General features: G+C 38.2%; 1 protein-coding gene and 1 long non-coding RNA gene across 4 annotated transcripts in view; one reads left to right on the top strand and one right to left on the bottom strand.

Moving 5' to 3' along the window:
- Window positions 1-2144: 2144 nt before the first annotated feature.
- LOC110827930 (uncharacterized) overlaps window positions 2145-25522 on the top strand; it is a 310772-nt gene continuing 287394 nt past the window's right edge. The window contains exons 1-2 of one of the 3 annotated variants that reach the window (XR_015533609.1): window positions 2145-2217; window positions 3097-3205. This is a non-coding gene — a long non-coding RNA (uncharacterized LOC110827930). Of the gene's footprint in view, window positions 2218-2906; window positions 3206-25522 lie in introns of all 3 variants that reach the window. The other 2 variants (XR_015533608.1, XR_015533607.1) reach the window with 2 other exon arrangements.
- Window positions 7183-20926, bottom strand: LOC110827927 (uncharacterized). The gene is made up of 3 exons (XM_022060095.2): window positions 20771-20926; window positions 12982-13416; window positions 7183-10518 (listed from the first exon to the last, which is right to left on the bottom strand). Exons 2-3 carry the CDS (start codon window positions 13371-13373, stop codon window positions 8604-8606), a joined length of 2307 nt encoding a protein of 768 aa, XP_021915787.1. The 5' UTR covers window positions 13374-13416; window positions 20771-20926; the 3' UTR covers window positions 7183-8603.

The following is a 25522-nucleotide window of genomic DNA, read 5'->3' as shown; positions in this document are numbered from 1 at the left end:
TCCCGACTCGCTCACCTTATTATATTCCTCAAACCCTCGAGGCAGACCAACTACGTCGCGGTGTTTGTCTTTAAAAGTCACTTGGCAGAAGATCGATATTTAAAGTCAGATCGTACAAGAACCTTTTCATTTAAATACTGATTCACTAATTTAAAATATGTTCACGGTTACCATTTAACGTTGGGCGTATCAGTACAAGCCTTCAGTGTAAAATTGCAGAATGCAAGAAGGGGCTTAGAATGCGGATTGATTCTTTGATATTATGTGAAACTGTTTTTGTGAACGTTGCGATGAATCTTCAGATTCTATAAAAGTAGGACGTTTCTTGACTAGCTGTGTGATTAATTAACTTTACGAGACCATCACCGAGTCGCAGTCGTAAAACCGCTGAATGTATGGTGAAGGAAGTATCAGTTCTAAAATGTGGGTAAAGTTATGGTTAAGATTAATTACCAAAATTTAATTTGATTTTTTTTAACGTGTCGACAGTCAGGAATATCGAGCGCAGTCAAGTGGGCTTTAAGCCCGTTAACAAACCTGCAGCGTTCTGAACACAGAGCTTTCATTTTTAATAGTGTTGTGAGAAGTGACAATAATTAGCTGAGTTTTATTTTTAGTCGTGCGTTAAGAGGTGGTCTGGTATACTCTGTGTGAGCTACAGCCTGTTAGAAAAACATATATCCTCCAGCATGAGTACTCACAGGAACTCGGTGGTACTTCTGATATTATATAATGGTTTCCAATTACATACATGGAAACAAACATAAATTTGTTAATTTGAGACAAGATGCCGGGTTGGTTAACATTGAGCGTTTAGCCAAGGTCTAAGGGTCGTTGAAAATTTGAATGGGCTTTATTAAATTAAACACTGGATTATTTGCACAATAATATGGGCATTCAAATTAACATGTCATATCAAACAGCAGAGGAGTGATAACCAATGTTACCTTCAGGAATAATTGTTTCTCTTCTCCTGCAAGGCAAGCATAGACTTCTTGCCCTCACCCCGAAATCAATATGGCTTATTAACATTTTACATAAAATTAGTCAATTAAGTTGTATGTTCAGAATAAAAAAATAATGAAAATTTTGTGCACAGGGAAGTAATGTCGCTCGTCCAGCCTCAGTATTATATTGTGCTGTAATGTATTGCGATATGTCCAGAATGCTAGCGTACATAGGATCTTAACAAATAGTGTGTGGGGCTGTGGACTGGATTCATGTGGCTTAGGAGATTCTCATATGGCCGGCTTCTTTGAACACGGAAATGAACCAAATTACTTCATAAAGGAAGGGTGGGATATATCTCCCAAGTGAATAACTGTCTTCTTCTCAATATGAAACCTGCATCATTTAGTTAACAACAATAATAATAGATCATGTTCTTAGATTTCTCATTCACTTTGCATCTTATCACCTATCTTTGTTATCCATCATCATCAATCACATTGTTCAGCTAGCGCGTGCTTTTTAAAGGCCCCCTGAATTAAAATACTTCGTATCCTATTTTGTGCCGCGGACAGGAACAGAAAAAAACTTACAGAGGCGTGTGATAATGCTAAATAACACGGGCGTTGTGCCTCATCTGTCAACGTCACGGTAACCAGGTAAAGGTAACCACTCCATTCTCGCTTTCTGCGAGATACTGCGACGTGCATGGCGGCACGTAGTCTGCAGAGCTTCCGTGCAGATTGCCAAAGCACGCAAGGAGACGGGTGAGGTAGCTGTCAGCTACTGCTAGTTAACTCCATAGCAACACTGAATTCTTCGTGATAACACTCTTCAGAAATTTCAAATGATCGATATTAAGACCCACCTATATAAGTAATGCCTCACGGAAGGAAGCTGTATTAAAATGGTTCTGAACGCGCCATTGGAACGAAATCAGAAATTGTATGCCTTTTAGAAAGGACTGTGTTTAGAGGGAAATTTTACGGTTCAGTCATCCTGGACAATCAAGATTATACGAAAAAATTAGAACATCAATGAATAGTAATGAAACGCGCTAAACAAACAAATGACTTGTATATTATCGTTGGCGAGGATGGGGAGAGGAGAAATGCTGATCAAAATGAATTCGATATGAATGACCCATAACTGTCGATTCAAGTAACCTTGGAATTAGTTCCGTAATACCAGCACACGTCACTTCCGCTCGGACTAGGTACGTCTTCGCCTCGTGGTGGTTCTACTTGTGTGGTTTTGTTTGTCGTCGCTGTGAGTTGAATATTCAGTTAGAGTACTAATCATTTACAACAGGCGTTGTAATTAAACACATTCCACACCTTTTATATGTGATATTTTCAAGTCTCGGAATAGAAATAGCTTTGTGTAGGAGTAAGCCACGTCAATTTCACATAAGGAGGCGTTGTGTGTGATCGGGCTGATGGCAGGTGACAGGTTCCATGGAGTTGATATATCGCAATTGATACTCCGAAAATAGTTTTTAATTGGTTCATATTACGTAATGAAATCTTGTAGTGATTAAATTTTATTAATAATATGAAAACACTCATATATTAGTAAATACGTTTGTCACGTGTACTTTTTAATTTCCAATACTCCAAAACAAAGTGAAAAAGTTGCATTTTAATTTCATCGTATTATGTTTGTACCACTGGGAGATACGATATCATGGAATAGTTTTATAATACGTCTTTTTTTGCTATAAAGTAGCGTGTTTGACAAATGGTCCATGCGTATAACTGTCTAGATCTGGTATTTAGACTGTATAAATCGTCTTCATGCATTCTTTCGTTAGCATGAACAGCAAATGGGTAGGATTATGAAAGATTGTTCAGGGAAACGACTGGACGTTAGGTTGTAGCAAATACCCATAATTTGCTAAACAACATCTGATACATGATCGTTAAACGACGTATTATCCATTAATTACATTTAAGTAGGTCTACTTTCATGAAACTACACACACCATTATGCCGCAGTGTTACATAATTCAAAATGTGTTAATTTTGTAATACAATATTATAGAAGCCTACGCCGTATTTTTGTGAAGATTCAGTGAAATTTTACGTGTTATTATGTGACAACATTTAAATATACAAGGCTTCTCCTGTGACCGCTTCGGTTTATTAGTGTTTGTGACGGAAGTCTGTGGACTCTGCTGACCTTGACATCGTTCCAGCGTCCGTCGAAGGCAAGAGTTTCGAGCCTGGGAAACTGTGATGGGATCGACGCGCAAGCCGTGAGTGGATTTTCCTATTACTTTGTAGTTTCTAAGATGCCATTTCAGCCTTCGTTACACAATGAACTTTCTTCTAGTAGGATTTAGTTAGAAGTGTTGGTCTTGTACGCCACAGGATGCACAGCTCGTACTGTGCTATAAAACAGTCTGTATATGTGTTAGATAAATATGTATTTATAGTTATGGCACATGAATATCAGCATGAGTGGTCCTGGGTTCAAATCTAGGCCTGGGGACAGGCTATCTTAAGTGTGGTATTTCGTGATTTTTCACAGTCCCACCAGTAAAGTTCCGGGATAGTATCTCCGGTTAGGCTGCAATTTACACATTCTTTCTAGTTCATTGTTCACTAAATATCCTGCGATTCGACTGTATTTAATCTGAGTTATTGACAGCGTCGTTGAATAGAGTACAGACAGGGAAACTATTGGATAAGCAGTATGGCTAGAAAACAGTTTAACGTACCACTAATTAGAATTGAGGACAACTAGGAAAGTTGAATCCTGACAGTTTAACCGATAGCCCGATACAGTTTTGAGCCTAGAGCCTACGAAATACAATTCCGAAGGCTTCCCATGGGACGAAGCAGCCTGTTCGGTGTGCTGTTGAATACACCTAGGACGGCATTGAAAAGCAAGTGGGTGGGTGACAGCGAACAGATTGAACGCGGAGAGAAACCGGCTTACGGGGAACAATGGTGTGGTTTAGACACGTCACTTCCACTGTTGATTAATGAAAAATAGCCACGTGACGGGCACAAAGGTAAGCCGCCAGGATACTGTGACGTTTCCATTCAGCCTGGCTTCCATCTTCCCATCGCACAGTTCCAGACGCCTTCCGTAATAAAGGAACTTTGCCTCACGGGTTCAGTCTTCCTGTAGGTTAAGTCTCTGAAACAGTCGTCTTTGAAAAGCGTGACAGTTTTCAGGGTGTTCATGGAATTCCTTGTGTTTTATAAAAGCCAAAACGTTTATTATGGTGTTCACAAAAACCTGATATTTATGTCTAGGTGTTCCAAATGGACTGTTCCCTTAAGGTTTACTGAGAAAAATTTTGTTTGCATTTTGTAGAAGTGGGCTGTGAGAGTTTTCACTGGATGGAATTGTCACTTTGGCGTTAGAGACGTTGAGCGTTCGGGTTGTCAGAGATGTAGCTAGTTTGTTAGTTAATCAGGAAGTTAGTTGTTGGTCTGTTAAACTATCAAGGCGATTAGCCAGTCTGTCATTCAGTTACTTGGGTGGTTGTTCCGTTAGTCAGTCATATAATGAGTTAGTAAAGAGATTGTTTCGTTCAATTAATCAGTCAGCCGGTTAGTTTGTTAATTAAATACTTTGTCAGTTGGTCAGCCACGTTCCAAATAGTGCCCATTGTTTTCAATTGTTTTCACTTGAATGTTGTCCCCGCGTTTGTAATTCTGCGATGAATGTGCGACTTACACCGGTCTTTATTTCAAGACTTCCACCATCGCAGAATAGAATTTGTAATTATTTTCCTAGTACGACGTCAAAACCAAACTTGAAGTCTGTTGTGAGTGTCATACGTGAGGGTAGGGAGGCATTGCCGTGGACTTTCACTTGTTCTTGTAACGACCTGGCCTGCGACTGACAAAGTGTCAGCCAAGCAAACATCTTCTTCGTCATTAAAAACGCAGTACCAAGTGGAATATGACAAAAGACGAGAAAATTACGAAGCAATATGAAGAGTCATCCTTGTAGTTCTGTCTCTTTCTGGGCAACATTCGGGCGTGACTTCATATTTGCGTGTTGTTAAAATCATATTTGATTTATAACTAACTCCATAGAGCAGAGTCCTACTTGATAGTCAAGAGGTTAATGAATTAACGTCTTGTTATGGGACCTGAAGGTTCATCACCCGGTTCAGAACAACGCGCCACCGGTCCCTGTCGTGAGCCAGATGAATCCAGCCCTCCCCTTCCCACGCCGTTTCCTAAAGATCCCCCATCTACGCCTTCTAAGTTATCTGTAAGTTTTAGCCTTTTCAACCAAAATTTGGACATCCTAATTGTAATTGGTGAAGAGTAGCCTACTAAGTATGAAGATTCTCATTATGGCCTTGTAATCCTGGGGTCTCGGGTTAGAATTTATAACTTGTGTTGGGCAAGGCCGTGGTCTAGGCAACACGGAGTTTTCCTCCGTGGCATCCCAACAATTACTCCATTCACACACAGAAGAAGGCAATGGCAAACCACTTCTGGATCATCTGCCAAGAACGTATATGAACAGGTCCCAGTCCGAGAAGAGAAAAGGATGGAAGGATCCTGTTCATATGGACCTATCGTCAGACAGAACACTAAATAAATAAATAAAAATTCAGTCCTGCATTTTCCCCCACAGATTGTATTTGTGAGTTCCACATGTTTCTCAGAGTAAATAGAGGTTATTAACGTAAACAGCATTAACCATTAGGACTCTGTAATGGAGATGTATATTTCTTACGTAGGGACTGAATTTTTATTTAGATGAGTTTCGGCTTCAGAGGGTTAATACACGGTAAACCTTAGTTACAGAATACAAAGGAAGAGACTGAGAAAGATTAATCCCTGAGAAGACAAAATACTGTGCTAAGAAAAGGCTTTTTTTTGTTAACTAATTGTGCTTGTAATGATTTACTTCTTTTCATTTCCCATCCACACTGTAATAAAGAGGCTAGAACACAAAGAAATGAAAATATGTTAAATTAGCTTATATTATTAAGTAGCCCAAAGCGGAAATTTGAAAAGAACTTACAAGAAGAATTAACTATTAACATATAAAATGCTTCTTCCTTCTTCATTAGAATTCAGTTAATATTTAATGAAGATCAAGAGTTCTCTTTCGAATTACAAAATTCTCAGATTATTATTTCCATAATAACATACTCTATGGCCTTTATATTCCGTTGTTTCCATGATTACTTGGGAATAGTATCTTTAGTCTTCAGCTGTTTTTAAATTGGTTTCTTTTTGTAACAGAGATTTGTGTAGGGCCTACCTCTTTTCCCCTTTGTGCAGAACTGTTCAAATGAAATATCTCATAATACGGAAGGCATTTATTATTCTCTATATGCAGTTAGCTTTTTTATAATATTTCACGTAATTACTGTTGAATAAGAAATTAAGATAGCTATAGGCACAAGGGACAGATATAAGATTTGGGATTCTGGGTTGTTGCACCTTGTAGCCTGATATAAGTTTACAGACGTAACAGGGACTTGCTGCTTCCACCATCAGGGTGATGACTCTGACTATATGTAGCTACAACCCAGAAGACATCCAAGGAACAGATTTATTTTTAATTGAATTTGTTATTTGTTCAGTTTTGCCCTCTGAAGACCCAGAAATGACATCACTTTGAACTTCCCTTTATTGAGAGTTGGGTTCATGTCCACGTGAATCACCTAATAAGATTTGAACTAGTGTACAGATTTTCTACGAAGATTTATATGGTCTTCATTCCATTGGAGGTTATTTATAATCGTACATTACAATTCCTTACTCAGTATGAGCTGTCTGCTGGATATCCAGGTTCTGATTTCTGATAGGGACAAAGTTGTTAGAGCACGAAGCTGAACTCAAATTTCCAAGTAAGATTTGAGGTTTTCACAGCGGTGAGTATGTAATATTTCTGTCTTCTGGGTTATTGCGCTGTGTAGTCTGGTCGATGTTAACCGACGTTTCGGAGGTCATACTGCCTCCGTCATCAGGGCGATGAGTATGAAGATTTCTGTCTTCTGGGTTGTTGCGCTGTGTAGTCTGGTAGATGTTTACCGACGTTTCAGAGGTCATACTGCCTCCGTCATCAGGGCGATTCATCGCCCTGATGACAGGGAAGCCAGTAGTTTTCCAAAGGTAAAACCGAATTTGACTCCTCTAGTCTTATAGGCCCTACAAAATAAGTACAAATAAATGTTTTTAATCTCATAAAGGGCATTATATGACCACGTACAGAAATCAAAAATGCATAAGCCAGGCCACAGAATTATGATTCAAACTACATTTATTTCACTTCCAGTAATTACAAATGTTACAAAAGTGATAAATTGTATGAAATAAATGAATTGTACACTTTACAAAAAAATCATGTCAAACAATAACTGCTAATAGGAAACTTAGCCATTAAATTGGATATAAATTAACTTCAACTGCTAATATAATACAGTGAACATAATATTTTAATGGATTCATTAACAAAGAAACACACAATAGACGTAATTAAAAATACTGTGCTATAAAATGCTCACACATTTTGCGCCTTCAACAGGATCTTAAATTCTTGGGTAGATGGCAAGACAGTGATACTATTAAATGTAATTCCAGAAAAGCTTCCGAGTCAATAGAAAGTGACGAAATAAGCATATATTCTGATTTTAAGAAATCTAGTTAGTAGCAAATATTGTTTACAGTAAAGCATTGAAAAACAATTCTGTATCATATTTCAACATCTTCAAGAAAGCCCATTTATATATGGTGTAAGAATGTTTAACTTTACCATCACTTCTAATAGGAATAACAAATTTTAGGGTCATGTTAATATTCAACCCAAACTTATATCCTGGTATTTCTGAACCATTTGAATTACAGTGTTGGATAAAATAATATATCTTAAAATCAGCGCTTTCCACTTACAGCATTGAATATTAATATAATTAATCTATTTAGTTAGCTCTGTTAATTACAATTGTCTTACAGCTTTCAGTAGAACATATTTAACATTTTTATATTAAATTCCACACTAATTAATGAAGTTGTTTCATCTGAGATAACATCATTCCATAAAATTTAAAACTTTGTTCGTAAAACCTAACTCTTTTTGTATCTACCCATAGCCACTCATAGTTACACTTAATCGTCAAAAGATGGCAGAGTAGGCTCCTTTTCAAGGGTGTCACAGAACACCGAATAATCATAAAAAGAACTCGAGTGTTTCTAAGCAAGGCATCTTGTTAGTGGCACAGAAATGATTAATTAAATTATATTAAAATATAAAACTGGATTTCACGTAAGACTGGCAAATAGGCCTAAGATTTTGTGATAACCAATAAACTGCTGTATCAAGTGGTTCATAAACAGAGATAACAACTTTGAATTAACAAGCTTTTTCCGTATTATACAATTTTACATATCTTTGGCTGTAATAATAGTCACAAATTTAATAACACATTATCTTTTCATTGACATTTATTTTGTATAACGTATTTTCATTCTTATATTAATTTTCGACCCCTTCCAAAGCTTTTGGTTGGGGGGGGGGGGGGGGTCTGTAAGAAGACAACATATTCTGAGTACGGTGATGGTTCCGACAGGTAACTAGTGGTAAAGAATTGGCATCCTTATGATCTCTGGAAGTATCAGATAATGACATCATGATAAATACATAAGAGTTTTTATATGTGAAACAATTTAAACAACCTTCTGGTTCCTGCGCCGTTTTGGCATTACGTCCTCTTCTTTGACACTTTCCATATCCTCCAGATATGTGGTAGATGTTGAATATCTTCCGGTATTTTCCTTCTTCACTCTTCTCAGCAATAATGCCATACCTGTACCAGCTGCCACAGAGAGAAAGATGAGAACTGATACACAGGCAACCGTGACAATCCATGCAGGTGGTGAATCTTCTACATAAAAATTTGTATTTCCCTCAGTGACACGATCGGCCACGTACCTCTCTGCTTTCGGACCACCTCTTGATACACAGTCTGATTCCTTTATATATTTTGCCCAAGTCCTACTTGCGTGCACGTCTTTTGTTCGTATTCTTGAAGGAGTCTTTGGTGACGGGAAGCTATTGAGTTCATAATGACAGAATAAACCCTTTTTGCGTTTTCCACTGCCAGTACTGATATCTTCTGGAGCAGTGGTAGAGCCAACAAGAATTGCCAAGTTTCCTTTTGTTACAGACGCCCATTCCCACAGTTCATGTATACTGCAGTCACATTTCCAAGGGTTTCCCATTAGTTTAAGGGATGTAAGGTTTGGATTATTTGAAAAAACATTTGGCGATAATCGATTAAAATTGCAGTTACTGAGATCCAAAGATTCAAGATGTGGCAACTGCGTAACAAATTCCATGTCTCTGGATTCTGAACCAATGTGATTTCCCGATAACTTGAGCTTAGTTATTTTTGGGGTGCTCTTGAAAGCATCTTTTGGTAAATTTTGCAGATTACACTTGCTTATATCTAATACCTGTACATTAGATAGCTGACGTGGAAGTAATGGCTCTGATTCAGTGATGACAAGAGGATTCCCTGATAAGTGTAGTTCATGGAAGTCTTCATAGATGCCAGTGCTAAAGACATCTTCCTCCGGTGGATGGTTCAACCCACAATCATTCAGCTCTAGAGTCCTCAACTGTGTTAAATTTTGGAACAATCCAGACTCAAGATCGGTAAGGTGATTTCCAGAAAGCATCAACTGTCGTAAATGCGTCATTTTTGAGAATGTACCACGTGATATATGAGACAGATTACTGTAACTCATATCAAGTATTTGAAGAGTCTCCAAAGGTGACAGAATTCCAGTAAATGCATCATTCAAAGGATTTCTTGATATGTCCAATTCTTCTAGGGCTGTCAGACGATGAAAAGTGTTTGGAGGAAGATGTGTGAGTCCACAGGTCTTCAACGACAACTTGTGGAGACGTGTCAGTGGTTCAAGTGCCACAGATAAATCCAACGCTGACAGAAAGTTACCAGAAAGTAATAAAGTTCGAAGTTTTGTAGCATTTGCAAACGCATCTTCTGACAGAGGCCCCCTGAGATGACAGTTTGACAAGTCCAGTGTATCAAGTTGAAGAAGATTCTGACCTAATGTTGTTGCGACATCCAAATCACGAAGCTCATTTTCAGCAAGGACTAGACTTCTGAGCCAATTATTCTTTACAAAAGCATCCCCAGGAAGATTATTCAATGCAGATTTTCTAAGATCTAGATATTCTAGAAGTTCCAGGCTGCCAAGAACCCTTGTCCACTGCACAGTGGTGAGATGATTCTCAGACAATTCCAGTGTCTTCAGGTTTGTCACATTCCTAAAAGCTGTATCAGCTATATGAGTCATGTTACAGCGATTTAGTTTCAAATGCTCCAGGCTTGTTAGTGGATCAAATATTCCTTCTTTGATGGATCCCAGTGGATTTCCAGATAAATCCAGTTTGTTGAGGGATGTAGAAAGGGTGAAAAACTGGGTGGACAATCTGGTCAAATGACAGTCACTCAGGTCGAGGTACATGAGGGACCTTGAGGATAGGAAAGGTCCATCAACTGGCTCCAGAGGATTCTCTTGGAGTTCAAGAGTAATTAGTCCTGGACTGTCCCTGAAACATACAAAACATAATCCGCCTTTCGATTTACATATCCCTTGCAATTGCTCTTTTATGCTAAACTTTATGTAATAAAAATAACTTATGTTTTGTATTGTCAAGGGAATTTTTAAATTGTAACAGTGGAAATTTGCAGTAGGTTAAAAGAAATTGGAGGAAATCTTCTGTTGATAGCACATAATATGGTAGAAAGGCTATTAGAATGACAGTGTATATCTTTTTTGTAGCTGAGAAAGTGGCTAAGCATTTTTAAGCAGAAGCATTGAGGCAACTTCTTTAATCACTGGATGAAGACGTGTTTATGTTTTGTATTCAGAGAATACAGAAAAAAAAATAAACAAATTCCAAGATTAGGACAAAATTTCATGACTTCTTAAATCTACAACTTATTCTTTCGTATTGCTTGTGGTCAAACATGATGATCCCACTTAAGAATGTAATTTTTTATTTGTATACAAAGCCCTCTTAACTGATACAGATGTTATTTTAATTCACTGTTTAAACTTCAGAGTTCATGTAACTTGGAATGGGATGATATCGGCCGATACGTACACTTTACATAAAAGTTATAGATATTAACAATCTTTGTTTTGCACTAGAAGCAGATACATAAATAATTTGGATTTGAGCTTCATGTAAAATATGACTTAGGATTATACTGGATTTATAGCGACAAACAAATTTTATCGGACAACTTTGCCTGTTGGAAGTAACCAGTAATTTTAACTGGAATCGAGACCGAGAACACGGGACAGAGTACGAAGAGCTCGGCAGTGTCGTTCAGTTGTTTGCGTAAATATGCCAAGATTACGTCATGCCCCTGTATGTTATGCACACGTTTTGTATTTCGACACTGAATGCCATCACGTGCATAAACACAGTGGCTATTGCGCCATAAATGCATATTTTACGATACCGACTTGTACAAATGAAACAGCATTTGTTACCCAAATCTATTCGTGAAAAGAACAAGAAACGATGGTTTGAAACCGTTCGGATTGGTGTAAGGGCAGCTCCTCAGACTTGTATTCTGGGGGGGGGGGGGGGGGGGGGGGGGGGGTTTACAGGCTTACGAGTCTCACCAGGATAACACGTCCCACTACCGCCTCCTTCCAAATGTTTACCTGATGGTCAGTCGTAATCATGTTCTTATCACATTAAACGTTATATAGGCCTAACCTAAGAAGTTGAAACATCGGTTTTATAAGTGAAACAAATGTCCGATGATTCTTTGAATTCGAGAAACCACGGGTTTGGATATCATATAGTAGAATATTCAAATGGGCCACCACATTTTCCTCTCGCATCCGCTATAATTCATAACTCTGAAAGAGGCCGTAATTACCATAACCAATGCAGTTTAAAAGTGCGTCATTAAATAAAGCGGCAAGGAAGGATGAACTGAATGATTAACAGAAGCGGAAATACGTATCACGTGTTTTTGGGTAATACCTGATTAAAGTGTCGGGCCACCCACAGGATAAAACTAGGTTTATAATTTGCCTCAGTACCGTCGAAAGAGGTTATGACTTATTCCTTTCATATTCTTTCCAACCCATCGCCATTGCTTCAGGAATGCGACGGTTTAAATGACGTTAACGCTTTCCCGGCTACACACGAAACATCTCGCCTGAAGAGAATGATTCTTAAGCTTTTAATTTATTTGATGTTTCAAGAAATTTCTCTACCATATGTCAAAGGTTAAATATAAACTATCTGTGGTTTTTTAACATTAAAAATTATAGTTACGTGATCATCCAAGTTTACCGGTTTACGAATATAAGGTTTCTCTCTTTAGTAAAATAAAGCGTGGAAGGAGAACAAACCAACCAGAAGTACTCGTTATTCAACCACAAGCCGTCATTTGCAATTAAAAATCTTTGTCGCTTGGTCACAGATGACGTCTGCCATTGTATGGATAGAATGTCCTTCACCACCATATTTATTTTTCTCTTTGTAAAGAAATAATATCTGCATTAACTATAACTGCTATTTATCTAGCAATTTGTTACGCTTTCCACTGATTACTTCAGTCGTTCTGACTTAAACAGTTATGCTGAAAGAGTCTTCTTTCCGTTGCTGTAAGCTTATTGAGAAAACAAGTTTTGCTCGTCTCGTGTGCAAGGTTATTCCACTTACGAAGCGAAATATTTTAATTGCGTCCTATTTGAAGCTGCAGGGAAATAACAGGTTTGATACCATTGGTCGTGAAGTTTAAATGAAGCTTGGTGACCTTAATCGCCCACAGACTAATATCGCGGGTTCGAATCCATGCTCGCAGTTTGGATTATTATTATAAATTTATAAAGATAGACGTAGGGGGTTATTCATATCAGTAGTCCCATTTTCTGGGGAAAATTAGTTCGAACTTCGAAAAATTCTAACAGTTCTGAACTTGCTCCTCAGAGTCTACATTGTGTAAGAAAGGTCATGGTATAGCGTTCAGACATAACCAACCTGAAAGCGTCTGTGTCTACGTGGGTGATTTGGTTCCCTGAAAAGTCAGCATCTAGTAGATACGCGAGGCCTGCGAACGAGTCCTTACTGAGCGTAGTCAGCAAGTTGTCTGCTAGCTGCAGACGCCTCAACTTGATGTCTTCAGGGAAAGGCTGCACCGCTGTGACATTATTGCTGTTCATATTAAGGATGTAGACGTTCTGACTGAGTCCTTCGTGAGGAATCTCTGTGAAGTTGCTCTCTGAACAGTCCGTCACCCAGTTGATTCGGAAATAATGGCAGTCACAGTCTTCTGGGCATTCCAGTTCTGGTAATGTACCACCACCAAGTGTTACGAACAGAAGCACCGCCACACAGACACGCAGTCTCCCAGCCGTCCATAACTTCCACATGTTCTTTGGTTTAATATCTTACACAGGATGGACGTGTGTCTATCTGTAACAGAAGAAATATGGAACAAATTTCGCACTCTTATATCCATAGAACATTTCTTAATATTTACTGCTTACAAATTCTTAAACGTACTGGACTGAACACGTGTAACATTCAGGCAACAACGGGGAAGGCTATAACATTTAACGAGTAGAGATCAAAAAATATAAGTTAGGAAATGTGCGCACAGCGTAACAATTCTGGAGCGTTCGCTGACTCGTGGGTGCTAAATTTTATGCTCATAAGCAGACTGGACGGACGAGCGAGCTCCTGTACATATCATAAGCGAAAACACTTGGTAAGATGTCGTCATGGTAACATGAGTTCCTAAATGAAAATTGGGCTCCTACCTAACTCAAGATAACGCAACGCGTCACGTCTACGAAAAGAAATAACCAAACATGAAGAACATTCTCTTATGTAAAGTGATCGGAACAGTCTTCCATGTAAATGACAGTGAAATTGGTGGATAACTTTTATTGAACTTACCAATATAACATTTTACGAAAATAAGTTTAGCCGTTTCCGAAATGTTACACGAGAAGACGAACCGAACGACTTAAGAGAAGCTCCGCAAAGTTGCGATCACCTTGTTCTTTAAAGAGGCCTGTTCCACATTTCTAACAAAGCAAACTGGAAAAAAAAAATGCCCGAACGAGTACACTGCTTTCTACTTTTCTACCATCTTTCAGAAGAAACATAATTACAGCCCAATGTGAGAAAATAAACCTGCCTTTGTACAGTTGGAGCCACTGAAGTAACAACTCCTGAGGCAAATCTATTCTAGTGCTGGAAAGATCACGGCGTAGTTCACATCATACAAATTTATTACCGAAGGGAAATTAGCGTTATAGTTTCACCTCCGTATGATGTCCCAGATATTAACTTTTGAACCAGTCTGAAGGATTTTCTAGAATCTTGGTATGATCATCACGCTACTGGAGGGCACCCCATCTTCATACTTTATAAACTATAGCCTGTCTGTGATAATACGGCTGTTGTGCGAACTTTTGAGGTGGAGGTGACACTAATATGTGAAAAATTTCTCATGTCGATTTTTAGGCAATGAAAACATTGCAGACTTACGAAATTAATTTTTACTTTTTCGTTTAATAGTGATAAGTAATGAATCGGCGAAGTCAGGCGTGTCAAACTTCGTATTTAAACAGTCATACACGTCTACAGAGTTGTCTTTTAATGAATAGCTGTTTTATTCTACATTATAAATATGCAAGGCTGAAAAGCTTTGAGATTATTGTCACAGTTATTAACTAATAGCACCACTTGCTATCCTCACTAAGTGTCACTAAGATTTATCTTAGTATTATCCATATATCTTCTTAATCTTTTGGATCTGCTAAATTTCCGGTGGTGAATTTTTCACTTCGCTTTTATGCATAGGAGCAGAAAAATTTCACTTTTTAAATTTGCTGTAGTATCAATATTTTGGCACAGCCTGCAAGCAGCCACACAACTTTCAGTCCGCGTTTGGCTTACACAACAATAATTGGCAGAGGTGAACAACCATCAGGAAGTAGAAACCATGTACTGTCCTCGTTTACCTTTCTCGCGTACAGCGATAAATATCGGTAAAGAAAATAGGTAGGATTCGGCAGGCGGCTGACTGTGCCTACTAAAACATCAGACCTACTTAACAAATAAAGAAAAGCGAAAGAAGACTTACATTGATAAGCGAGACCATATTAACAACAGATGTAGATAAACTTATTCAACACGAACAGAAGACCAAACAATGACGTCATCAAACATTGCTACGTAATTTGTTTACTCGGCATTGTTGTGTTGGTATACCAACACAACAATTCCGAGTAAAAAAATGACGTTTCACAACGACGAGATCAACAACTACCAAGACAGTCGCTTGATCACTGCTCCAGATGCAACACATCGCATTCTTGAAAATGAAGATTTTACTGCGACGTAAAGAACTAAAACATCAGAACTATTTAAGAAACGAAGAAAAGTTAAAGACGTTATCAACTATTTGAAGTACCAACACCAACAAGGTGAACTGATACTACTCATTCACGTCATACTACTCATTCGATATATTACGATTACGAAAACTGACTTTATGATGGGTTTTTTTATTTTAGAGAAAGCGCTCCGAAAGGAGCGAGTTGCTCTAGTAAAAAGAAAAAAAATGTGTTCTGTAACTGCGACCCCAAGATCTCTTGGTGGTGGTATCAGGGGCAGTTTTGATGTATGCCCGGTCTTAACAGTGGACCGATACGTAACACAATCCAAAAGGATGAATTAAATCAAAGTCGGCTGGATGGCTCGAAAGGCGAAGCATGTGGAAGGACAGATGGGCAGGGCTTCCCTATTCAAAACTTTGTTTGCGGTTCGGATGTACTATGTGTCGTGCCCATTTCATCCTTTGTGATTTCATCACGTAAGCGAAGAATACAAATAGCGAAGCTCCTCTTTACGCAATTTCATCGTCTACCCTTTGTTCCCCTTTCGTTAAGTCCGATTTTGTTCTTCCGCACTCTGATTTCAAAACCCGTCAGTTTTTTCTCTCCACAAAAATAAGATGACATGTCACGTTCATATAAAACAAGTCAGTTGGTCTTTTTTTTTAAAAAAAAATGCTGTCCGTAGTATCTTAGTATTTAGCATGCATAGTTCCTGAAACAGCGTGCAAGCCAGGTAACTTCCTGTCCACTGATCGTCGTGCAGCTGATACAATGACACTTGTCAGCGATGTTACATCGCTGTGTTTGCACGAGTAGTAAGCAGTAATTGCGCCTGCTTTATGAGCAACATATTTATTCGTCACGAGAATCATGACACAGTGCCTCACCATGGTAGCGCTGTGACGTCAGAATCCACAATGACGATCATATGGTTTCCTGCGAAAGGTTTAAGATAAGAACGAAAGTCTTCAAGTGTGCTTATGACACCGGCGAGAAAGACACAGCAAGGGACAGAAAAGTCAGGAAGATAAGGTGAAAGAGAGGTAGAGAGGAAGGATGGAAGAGAAAAAATTGAGTGTGAACATTTACACTATGATTACATAAACCGCCGAATTCCCAAATGCGGCCACCAGCTGCTGTAATGTATAGTTAAATGCCCGTTGCAACCAGGTGTTTCAGAGTTTGATTACAATCGTGGGCTTAATTGTTTCCTGTACACCGTAAACTTACCCACATTAAGACTGAAACTTCGTACATATTACAAGGCATCCGCATCAAAAGCTCGCTTAAAACCGAATCCAGATACAAAAAAGTTATATGATTACTTAAGAACCAATGATACGAACACTGACAGGGTAAGGTTGAATTGCTGTTAGTATTAAATCATTAGGATATACTTCTTAGGAATCTTAACACTTTTTTCTCATTGCTATATTAGTGGAACATGCGAAACATGACGTCTCTTGTCCTCATCCTCACTGTTTCTTCTCTTTCTTGTAGAGAGCTTCGCATTCCCAATTTCAACTACCGGTCCCATCTTAACCTGTACTTACCGAATCCCTTAACATTCGTAATCCGCGATAATCATTCGACAAACATCAGTCGTTACTCGACGGTATAGTTCAGAAAGATTCGTAAAATAAAACGTAGAAACAAGTAGCAGGATCCTGCAGACATCAGTGCAGTCATCAACAAATACAATTAACCAACTTAACGACCTTAATGGGTTTTTCCAAAAAATTGTTTAGATGTTAGTTTGTAAAGAAATTCTCTGCCTTTGTAGATCCTCAAGGTTCATTATCGTACTGGTAAAAACCCGTTGTTGGACCTTTCTTGAATCCACTCGACATCTTCACACCATATTTCTCTGGAAACCAGATTAATATTATTGTCCGATATGAATCTAAGTATCTCAAGCATTCTCTTGATGTTCCTGCCATAATTTAAAAGAAAATTAAACAGTGCCATTGCACTGAAATTTACTCTGACATATAACACAAACATTATTTCAGCTTTTAATCTTTAGATTATACAGGACCTTTCCCACACCCACTGAGTCTGTTAGACATTGGAACTTGGTAGGGGATTATTTCAGCAGATAAAACTGTCACGTCCAAAGACTCCTCTCCGAGTGGAGAGTACACCCTGTCACGCCCCTAAATATTCCGCAGTATCCAAGTATATTAGCTTATTTTTATCTCCTGAAAAGAAACCACTAGGGTCCCCCAGCTTTCGTGGGCTGGCATTATAGTTGGGGTAGAGTTGCCACAGTGAAACAACCAACGCTTACATCTTATTGAATTATAAACCTCAGTCCTCGGCTTCAGTTGGCGCACATCCTTCGGACAAACGGTGTGGAGAAAGTTAACACTAATTCCAGAAGGCTGATTCACGCCGATATAACGCTACTGTCTGGTCTGATATAATTTTCAGACCGCTTTGTTCTTTGATATGTTTCCCACATACGTTATTCCCTGAAACGATGAACTCATGGTTTTATCATTTCCGTGTGTGTGTACGTGCTTTTTCCTTCCTAACAACTTATGGACTAATTTATGGAATATCATGACCCTTGATATAAATATCACTCTGTTGGATGTCTCATCCCATTAACTAACTAACTAACTAGATAGTTTACCGAACCCGAAGGTTCATCACCGAATTAACCAAAGCCCTCCACCGGACCCCGTCCTATGCCAACAAAATCCAGTCTCCTTCAACTCCTATCTCCCATAGATCCCGCCTGAGATTATCCTCCCATCTACGTCTAGATCTCACAAGAGGTCTCTTCCCCTCAGGCTTCCCAAATAGTGGACCCCACCAACCAGATTGCTTACCGAACCCGAAGGTTCATCACCGAATTAACCAAAGCCCTCCACCGGACCCTGTCCTGGGCCAACAAAATCCAGTCTCCTTCAACTCCTATCCCATTACGTATCTTTAATTTCTTATCGTGAGTGTTGTCAAAATGGCCACCGTTCTCAATTTTGAGGTGTGAGAACACTTAATGATACTGTTATTTTCGGAAAACACGCAACTCTTGTTTGGACAATACAGCCGTAAGAAATCTATATTTAGGTTTCAGCTTGGTGTGTGGTGTGGTTAGTAATGAAGCAGTGAACTCAGGATTGAACAGAGTGAAATAACGTGCATATAAATCTGGTTCGAAACATTTATGTTGAGAACTGCGAAATTTTCAGCTTATATCTGGATACTTTATCGTAAGCACTAAACTAATAATGCTTGGAATTTTAATTTCGTAATTATTAATGTACTATTCGTGTTGGCCTTCTTCAAGCATTTGAAGGACATATAATATCACGCTTTATTCTTAGAAATTCTCATTTTAAGTTACTTTTCGCTGTTGAGAATCAAATCCAGGGTATGAGGTCGTACCAAGTCACTAGACACCACAAACTTCAGTCCTATGATAACGTGGAATTCAAGGAAAGTTGTTCACTGTGGAAACTAATCTAACAGTCCTTCATTCATATCCCTTGATCGGCCATGTTTTTACAGATAGTTCTTCTCGGTCTGGTGGTTGCACTTTCTAAGTAATTTCCTGAGCCAGTCTGAGCATGATTGCAAGTTGATACTGAATATTTTAAACACGTTTATTCCTACTGAATAACGAGCCATAACCTTAATCATATACATGAAAATCAATGTATTCAGTCAATAATATGAGAATGGGAATAGAATAGCGATCGGCCCACTGAAGGTACGCGAGTAAGAAGTGACCTTCATTTAGCAATCACTGTTACAACTATTACAGGGTTCTCTAGTTATTTGTGCTAGAAATCAGGTCAAGAAACTAAAACTGTGATTAATCTTTCAACAAAGTTTCTTGATAATAGTGACAGTATTTTAAATTAAGTGACGACAAACTTTGAGAGGGTAATAAAATCAAGGATTATGCAACGTGTGGTAAATGTGTAAAGATGCTTGGGGGAGAGAAGAAATGTACCCAACGAAATTTTAGTCAGAAAATCTGAAGGGAAGAGGCTATTTGGGAAACCAAAGCATTGATGGATCTTGAAGAAACGTGGGACTGTATTCGACTGGCTATAGTGGGTTCTTGTGAGCACGGTTTTTAACCTACAAGTTGTATAAAATGCAATGAATTTCTTAACCAGCTGAGGTACTATAAGCATATCAAAAACGACTTTTTCTCGAAGGAATGAAATTGTGTTGGGGTCCGGTCAGAATAAACAAAATTTCTGTGGTAATTCGGTATCAGTGACGTAGTATGTATTAGTGATGAAGCGGTTAATGTGCGGTTAACGTATTGCAGGTTTAGTTAGTTCAGTGCTTGGAAGCCACGACTGAACTCATGCGTTTCGTGGAATACAGTTCGGGAATCACTGCTGTAGTCGGTTTATATTCTCATTGAAAGCGTATCAGTAGTTTTGTAAAGTGTTTTGCATAATCAGCAATAAAGACTGATAGACTGGGAAGGTATTAACTACAAACTCTGCAATCCCCAAGTGCATCAATCAGCTGTGTAACCAGGTATAAGCTGCTACCAAAGTTTTTCCACAGTCGTACTAGGTGTTTCTGTTTCCACTAAAAATATGATAATGTACATGTCTTGCAGAGGTTCAAATATTGGAAATCTTTATATATCTCGCATCGTCCACATACAAATTATTCTGAATTCAAATTTGGCCTCGGTAAACGTTTCCTACACGAACTTCCAATCACACAAATACGTGTCCGATAAAATTCAGTCATGCATTTTTATAGCACTACAAGGGATAAGTTACTTCATCTTGGAGTACATATTTTCCAAACCCTTTCTTTGAAATCTTGCCACTGATCATCATTTATAATTTGTTGCTGGAACAAATAATTTTTCGTGTACCTAATTGCATTGTTTTCCTTTGTATTTAGTCTATACGCCTGTACATGACATGGAACAATATTTCTTGCTATACTTATACAAATTAATCGGATCTATAAATGTATAATATCGCCCACAGTTTATAGAACACAAACCTCAAAATTAAACTCTCCCTCACGTCATATAGTATAGACACCTTTATGGTACGAAAACCTAAAAATGAAATTCGCCCCCACAACTTACATTACAGGCCCCTCTATGGAACAGAAATCTCAGGATAAAATTCGACATTAAAAACTGATAGAGTAGACATCTCAAGATATAATTCGGCCCAACAACCGTTCAAAATTAAATTATATCCACAGCTTCTTAGTACAGAAGTTTAAAAATAAAATTTGAATGAAATTCGCTTAGTAAATGTACAAAAGCAATTAGTATACGAAGTCGATGTATGAACTCATTGTATATTTGCGTATTTTGGTCAACCTTTCATTGGGACTCCAGAAACAATTTGTTATTCTTTGGATAACATATGTTAAAATTCTACGTTTGGAACAAAATTATCGAGGCTCACCTGTTGAAAGTTTGTATGATGCTTTGTTGTTCACTAAACCTTGAGCAAAGCGACGCCACAACCATCCTGTTACCACGGCCACTGCAACACTGGCCTCTAGTAAACTGGTCTCATGCAATAGAACACGACGATCATCAACATGGCGGAACAAGGACTCTCAAGGTCGCAATCAGAGTGCGCTTACGTTGTAAGATTGTGCCTGCAGGGAAGGATTTTTTTATGGAAATGTGACGTAAATTTTATCTTGCCTGTGTTATTTAACGGAAGAAGAGTGTTGTGTACTGTATAAAACCATATAAAGGAAAAGAAAAGAGTTCAGTTTACTCATACGTCCCTCACAATTTACATTTGTTGTCCTAATTTTGTCTTGGAAATATGAAATTTAGTATCAGTTTATAAATGGCTACGAGTGGACCCCGACTTGGTTGATGTCCTCGCGATCGAAGACTATTTTTACACCGTGCTGCCGCTGTGAGGTGCGAAGTTTTTGCCTTAAATTTTGTTTACTTCAAAATTCAAGTAATTCGAGAAATTTCCTCTTGGTGGCATTTTAGAACTGATGTTATAAGCGCAGCTGTTATTTTGAAGGGGGAATATTTTCTCAGTGTGTTTTTGGTGTAAGATATCAGTTGAAAATACAATTCTATGAACCTTGTATACAGAATTCCACAAATAGAATTTATGAATCCCCACAAAAATGTCAAACAAAAGAACATCTTTCTGCTGAAAATATCTGCATCTGAAGGGTTACTGGTTATATCAAAGAACTAGGGGGCAGAGAGATCACAGTTGACAAGCATTTGCACGTTTCACTGCCTTGTTTGAATACTGACGACTGTATTTCAGCTGCATATGTGGAGAAGATTCGAATGTGAAAGGAGTTGTTACCTTTCGCCTTTCCGCGTCAGTCGACACCATATAGCCTGTGCGGTTGTTGATATAGCAGAGATAAGGCCGAACACGACGTGACTGCTGTTTCCACACTTGGAAAATAATTACTTATTGTGTAGAAAAGAACTTGATTTCAATGTACCGACGAACGCCGATGTTCTGTCTTTCAATAAAAATCCGTGCTTCTGTAAGAAATCCTGGTCGAAAGAATACCGTGATACTAATTGGAGGTCAGCCGATTACTTATTACGTGAGCCATTGTTTCCCAGAATTAGAAGTGGAAGGTCGTTCTTGGTTAAAAAACAATCTAACTGCATAACAGCAGAATTACCCATCACGTCACTGTAAATGTACTTTTTAGGTAATAAACGATAACAGATGAGTTATTTTAGTTGCAAGAAACAGTTTCCCAAACTTGTGCCCTTAAACTACTGGAGAAAAGAACTAGCGAACGACACTGTGTGGAAGGAGATTTAACAGTTTTGATGCTAAGCACGAGCAAAGACGTTTAGAAACACAGACTGTGCTGATATGAATTTGTTTACGGTTTGAGATAAATGAAGGAAAACTTTCCTGGTATTTACTCAACATCAAATCCTACTTCCTATTCGAGGCTTCTTGACAGTGGAAATTATACGTACATTGCCATAGAATTGCACTAACTGAACAAGGTTCCTGTAAGAAGCCAGTATGACTCACTCTTTGAATCTCTTCCACAGTTTACGTCTGCAGCACATATTTTCCTACAAATTTAACATTTCAAAGAACGAACGATATAAGAACAGATACATGTTTTCATCACAGCAGATTAAAATTGGATAGGAAATAAGTTTCAGTTAGATCAGAGATCATTTAACAACGCTATGTCGACTAGAAATGTTCGAATGAAATACAAACTCTGCTGTGTAATATATCGGAGGATCTGAAATTATTTCGAGATCGGTACAGGAATTATTACCTACTATGTCCAGGGAATAAGAAGAGAAACATTTTACTGTTGTCTGCGAGAGTGGGAGGCAGATTTGGTTCGAACCTTCGTGTTTCCTAACCGAGCGTGGCGACGACTTCGTACCTTGTTATATATACACACAGTTTACTTGGCCTTAGATGTGTTTAAAGAGTGATAATGATGATGATGATGATGATGTTAATAATAATAATGGTCTGTGAAAAGAAATACTAATATTTATCATAAAATATATTACACAAAATTGATCATACGATTCACCGTACTGAATTTCACACAATTATTTTTATTTCGAAAACTCTTTGATAACTGTACAATAATCTATTTATGTAAATGGTAAATAAAAACTTGTGAATTATATACCGTGTAGGATATAAATTCTATCCCGTTAATGCCTTTACTGTTACAATTGAACGCGAACAAAATAAATTATTATTTTTATTATTCATTTATTTAGGTGGGACCGTATATCTCCATAATTACTGATATTGCCATTTCATCACAACGAGTCACACCCCCACATAGAACAACAGAACTACACAACGTTTATACTAGGATTGCACTTAAATCTTAAATGCCATTTGTTTGTTATGACTTGAACCCTATAATTCACTTTGTAAAGTATCAGACATTCGGTCTGAGTAAGCGGGGTTCGACTCCAGGCAGAGACGGAATTCATATTTCCACTTAATGATCTCGACCGGAGCGCAAAACTAGCTGATTAATCCATCTGATGTAGAGATTAAAATGCATGGATTGTTAAACCATCTTATTTCACGGTGCCTAAACACACACAACTCTTATCTTTACTTGACTTCAGAGCATTTGCGTTTCCGAATTTCGTCGAAGTACAATTTGTGAGTGCATCAAACACACTGATTGGTTCACGTTACAAGAACCTCCACGTGACTTTTCATGATTAAGTTAAAAATTTAATGGGCTTAGCGTGTGTTAAGTGGGTGAATGAAGTATAAACTTTGTGACTGATTGTATGTACACACGCGTGACGTATCTGTGCAGTAATGTGTCTTACTATCTTGTATTTCTCACTGCTGAATACTGTAATTACCTGATACGGCCGACTGCTCTGAAGTAGGTATAGGTGGGCTGGGAGTATTAATTTTCTTTCTTTATATCATTTTACGTATTCTTCGTTCCTTTCTGTAGGTTTTTGTTCTGTTGTTTCAAAACTCAGATATCAGACAGTACAAGGGTTTTACCGAGGGAACACTAACTGTCCTTAGCAGACTATACTCATATTTTACATTATGATTGTCAAAATTATGACATATTCGTGAGACAATGTTTTATTTTATTCTGTTCTGCGGTTTCTAGGTTACAGATGTTTTAGTTGGCAGGTGGAATTCTCTTTCGATAGAGTAATGCTGTTGGAGCTTAAGTAATCACCGTTTGTCCGACAGTTGGACTCACGTAGTTTTAAGTGAAATGGCCTTTGTCGCATAGAATATTAAAAAGCTTGCCTTTTTCAAATCGGATTCAAATGAGATATTTGTAGTTTAAACATTTAAAGTACGGCGTTCATTTAAATAACATTAAAAACCCAGTCGATACCGCGAAGAAAACACGACACGTATCTATTAAAAGTAACAAATGGTTAATGCTGTTTAAGGGGAAAAAAATTGTTGTTTATTTTGAAAATCATGTGAAAGTAGTGAGTACACATTGTGAAAAAGTTGCAGTTACTGAACGTAAAATAGGTGGTAACTATAGTTACCACAGTGCTGTGAAATATATGAATAGTGTAGACCTAAGTGATCACCAATGGATTACCCGTGAATCAGCTTGGTTGTAGTGTTTTTGGAGGAATTATAAATTGAGTATTTCGTAACCGCCAGTAAGCGGTGTTGATACTATACGTACCAACGTAGTATGGCCCGTCAAAGTTGACGGGAATGAACTTTTTTTTGTTTAACAGTAGCTTAATACCCTTCTTTGTATAGTTAATTTTGCACGTCCCGTCGAAAATCTACATTTAGTGTGATGTACCCCTAGTAACAGCATTTGGAGCACAAACATTAATCAGAAGTTGAAAATTGATCATCTGCTTGGTTCGGGGATGCGTTATGATCTCTGTGAATATGCACCATGTCCTTGTTCCTTTATAAGTGTGCTCGCAGTCCTGTGCTAATACATCGACTCGATAACCGACAAACTTTAAGAAAAACTACCGAGACACTTTAATTTTAATTTGGATAGGGCAATCTTTACGACCGCTTTACAGAAGCGTTAAACCACTTTTTTCGGTATAGCTCGGTATGAATGCAGATTATATTTACGTTGGTTGTCTTCGTTGCCATGGGGAGGGAGAATGCTAAGTGATGGCGTCATAACATGTGAACGCCATTGACAACTCTGACGTCACTGGTGCCAAGTTTAAATTATGGCCAACACCCGAAAAATTACACTATGCATATATTTCCTAAGTTCTTCTGTCTTAATCCTGCACTGAGTTCAACTCCGTCTCAGTCACCGTGTGCTTCGGTATTTTGAATTGTGGCAGTAATTATGTGTTCTATATCCGTAGCGTGTGGTTTGCGTACGTTTCTGTAGTTCAGGCGGATATTATTAGAACGAAACAAACACTAATCAGAACTTCCTTGTGACGCTTGACTCATCGTGACCTATGACCCACAATAATTCAATCACAACAACTGCGCATCTAGTCCCACGTTAATTCTGTTTTCATTGTATCCTGCATTCTCAGTCAGCTGCAAGTTTTTGTAATGTGTAAAACTTCATGAAACGGAATGAATCACGACTTAAACATTGTAGTAGGTGTGACTCCACAGGATGTGACAAATTTGGACGATATTGTTTTTTTTGTGCAAAAGCGGTTTAACGAAGAACAAGCGAGGACGAAAAGGCGTGCTTCA

The sequence above is a fragment of the Zootermopsis nevadensis genome, unplaced genomic scaffold (assembly GCF_977971745.1).
Source record: "Zootermopsis nevadensis isolate Lab colony 2312 unplaced genomic scaffold, Znev_1.0 Znev_ptg000003l, whole genome shotgun sequence".
In the NCBI taxonomy this organism is placed as follows: Eukaryota; Metazoa; Arthropoda; class Insecta; order Blattodea; family Termopsidae; genus Zootermopsis; species Zootermopsis nevadensis.
The sequence above is the reverse complement of the archived record's forward strand: the minus strand, read 5'-3'. Positions and strand labels throughout refer to the sequence as shown.

Coding starts and splice junctions, on each gene's coding strand:
- LOC110827927 (XM_022060095.2), bottom strand. CDS start 13,373: ATGTGGAAGTTATGGACGGCTGGGAGACTGCGTGTCTGTGTGGCGGTG. Junction 10,519..12,981: donor GTAGACACAGACGCTTTCAG/GTTGGTTATGTC, acceptor TGTATGTTTCAG/GGACAGTCCAGGACTAATTA.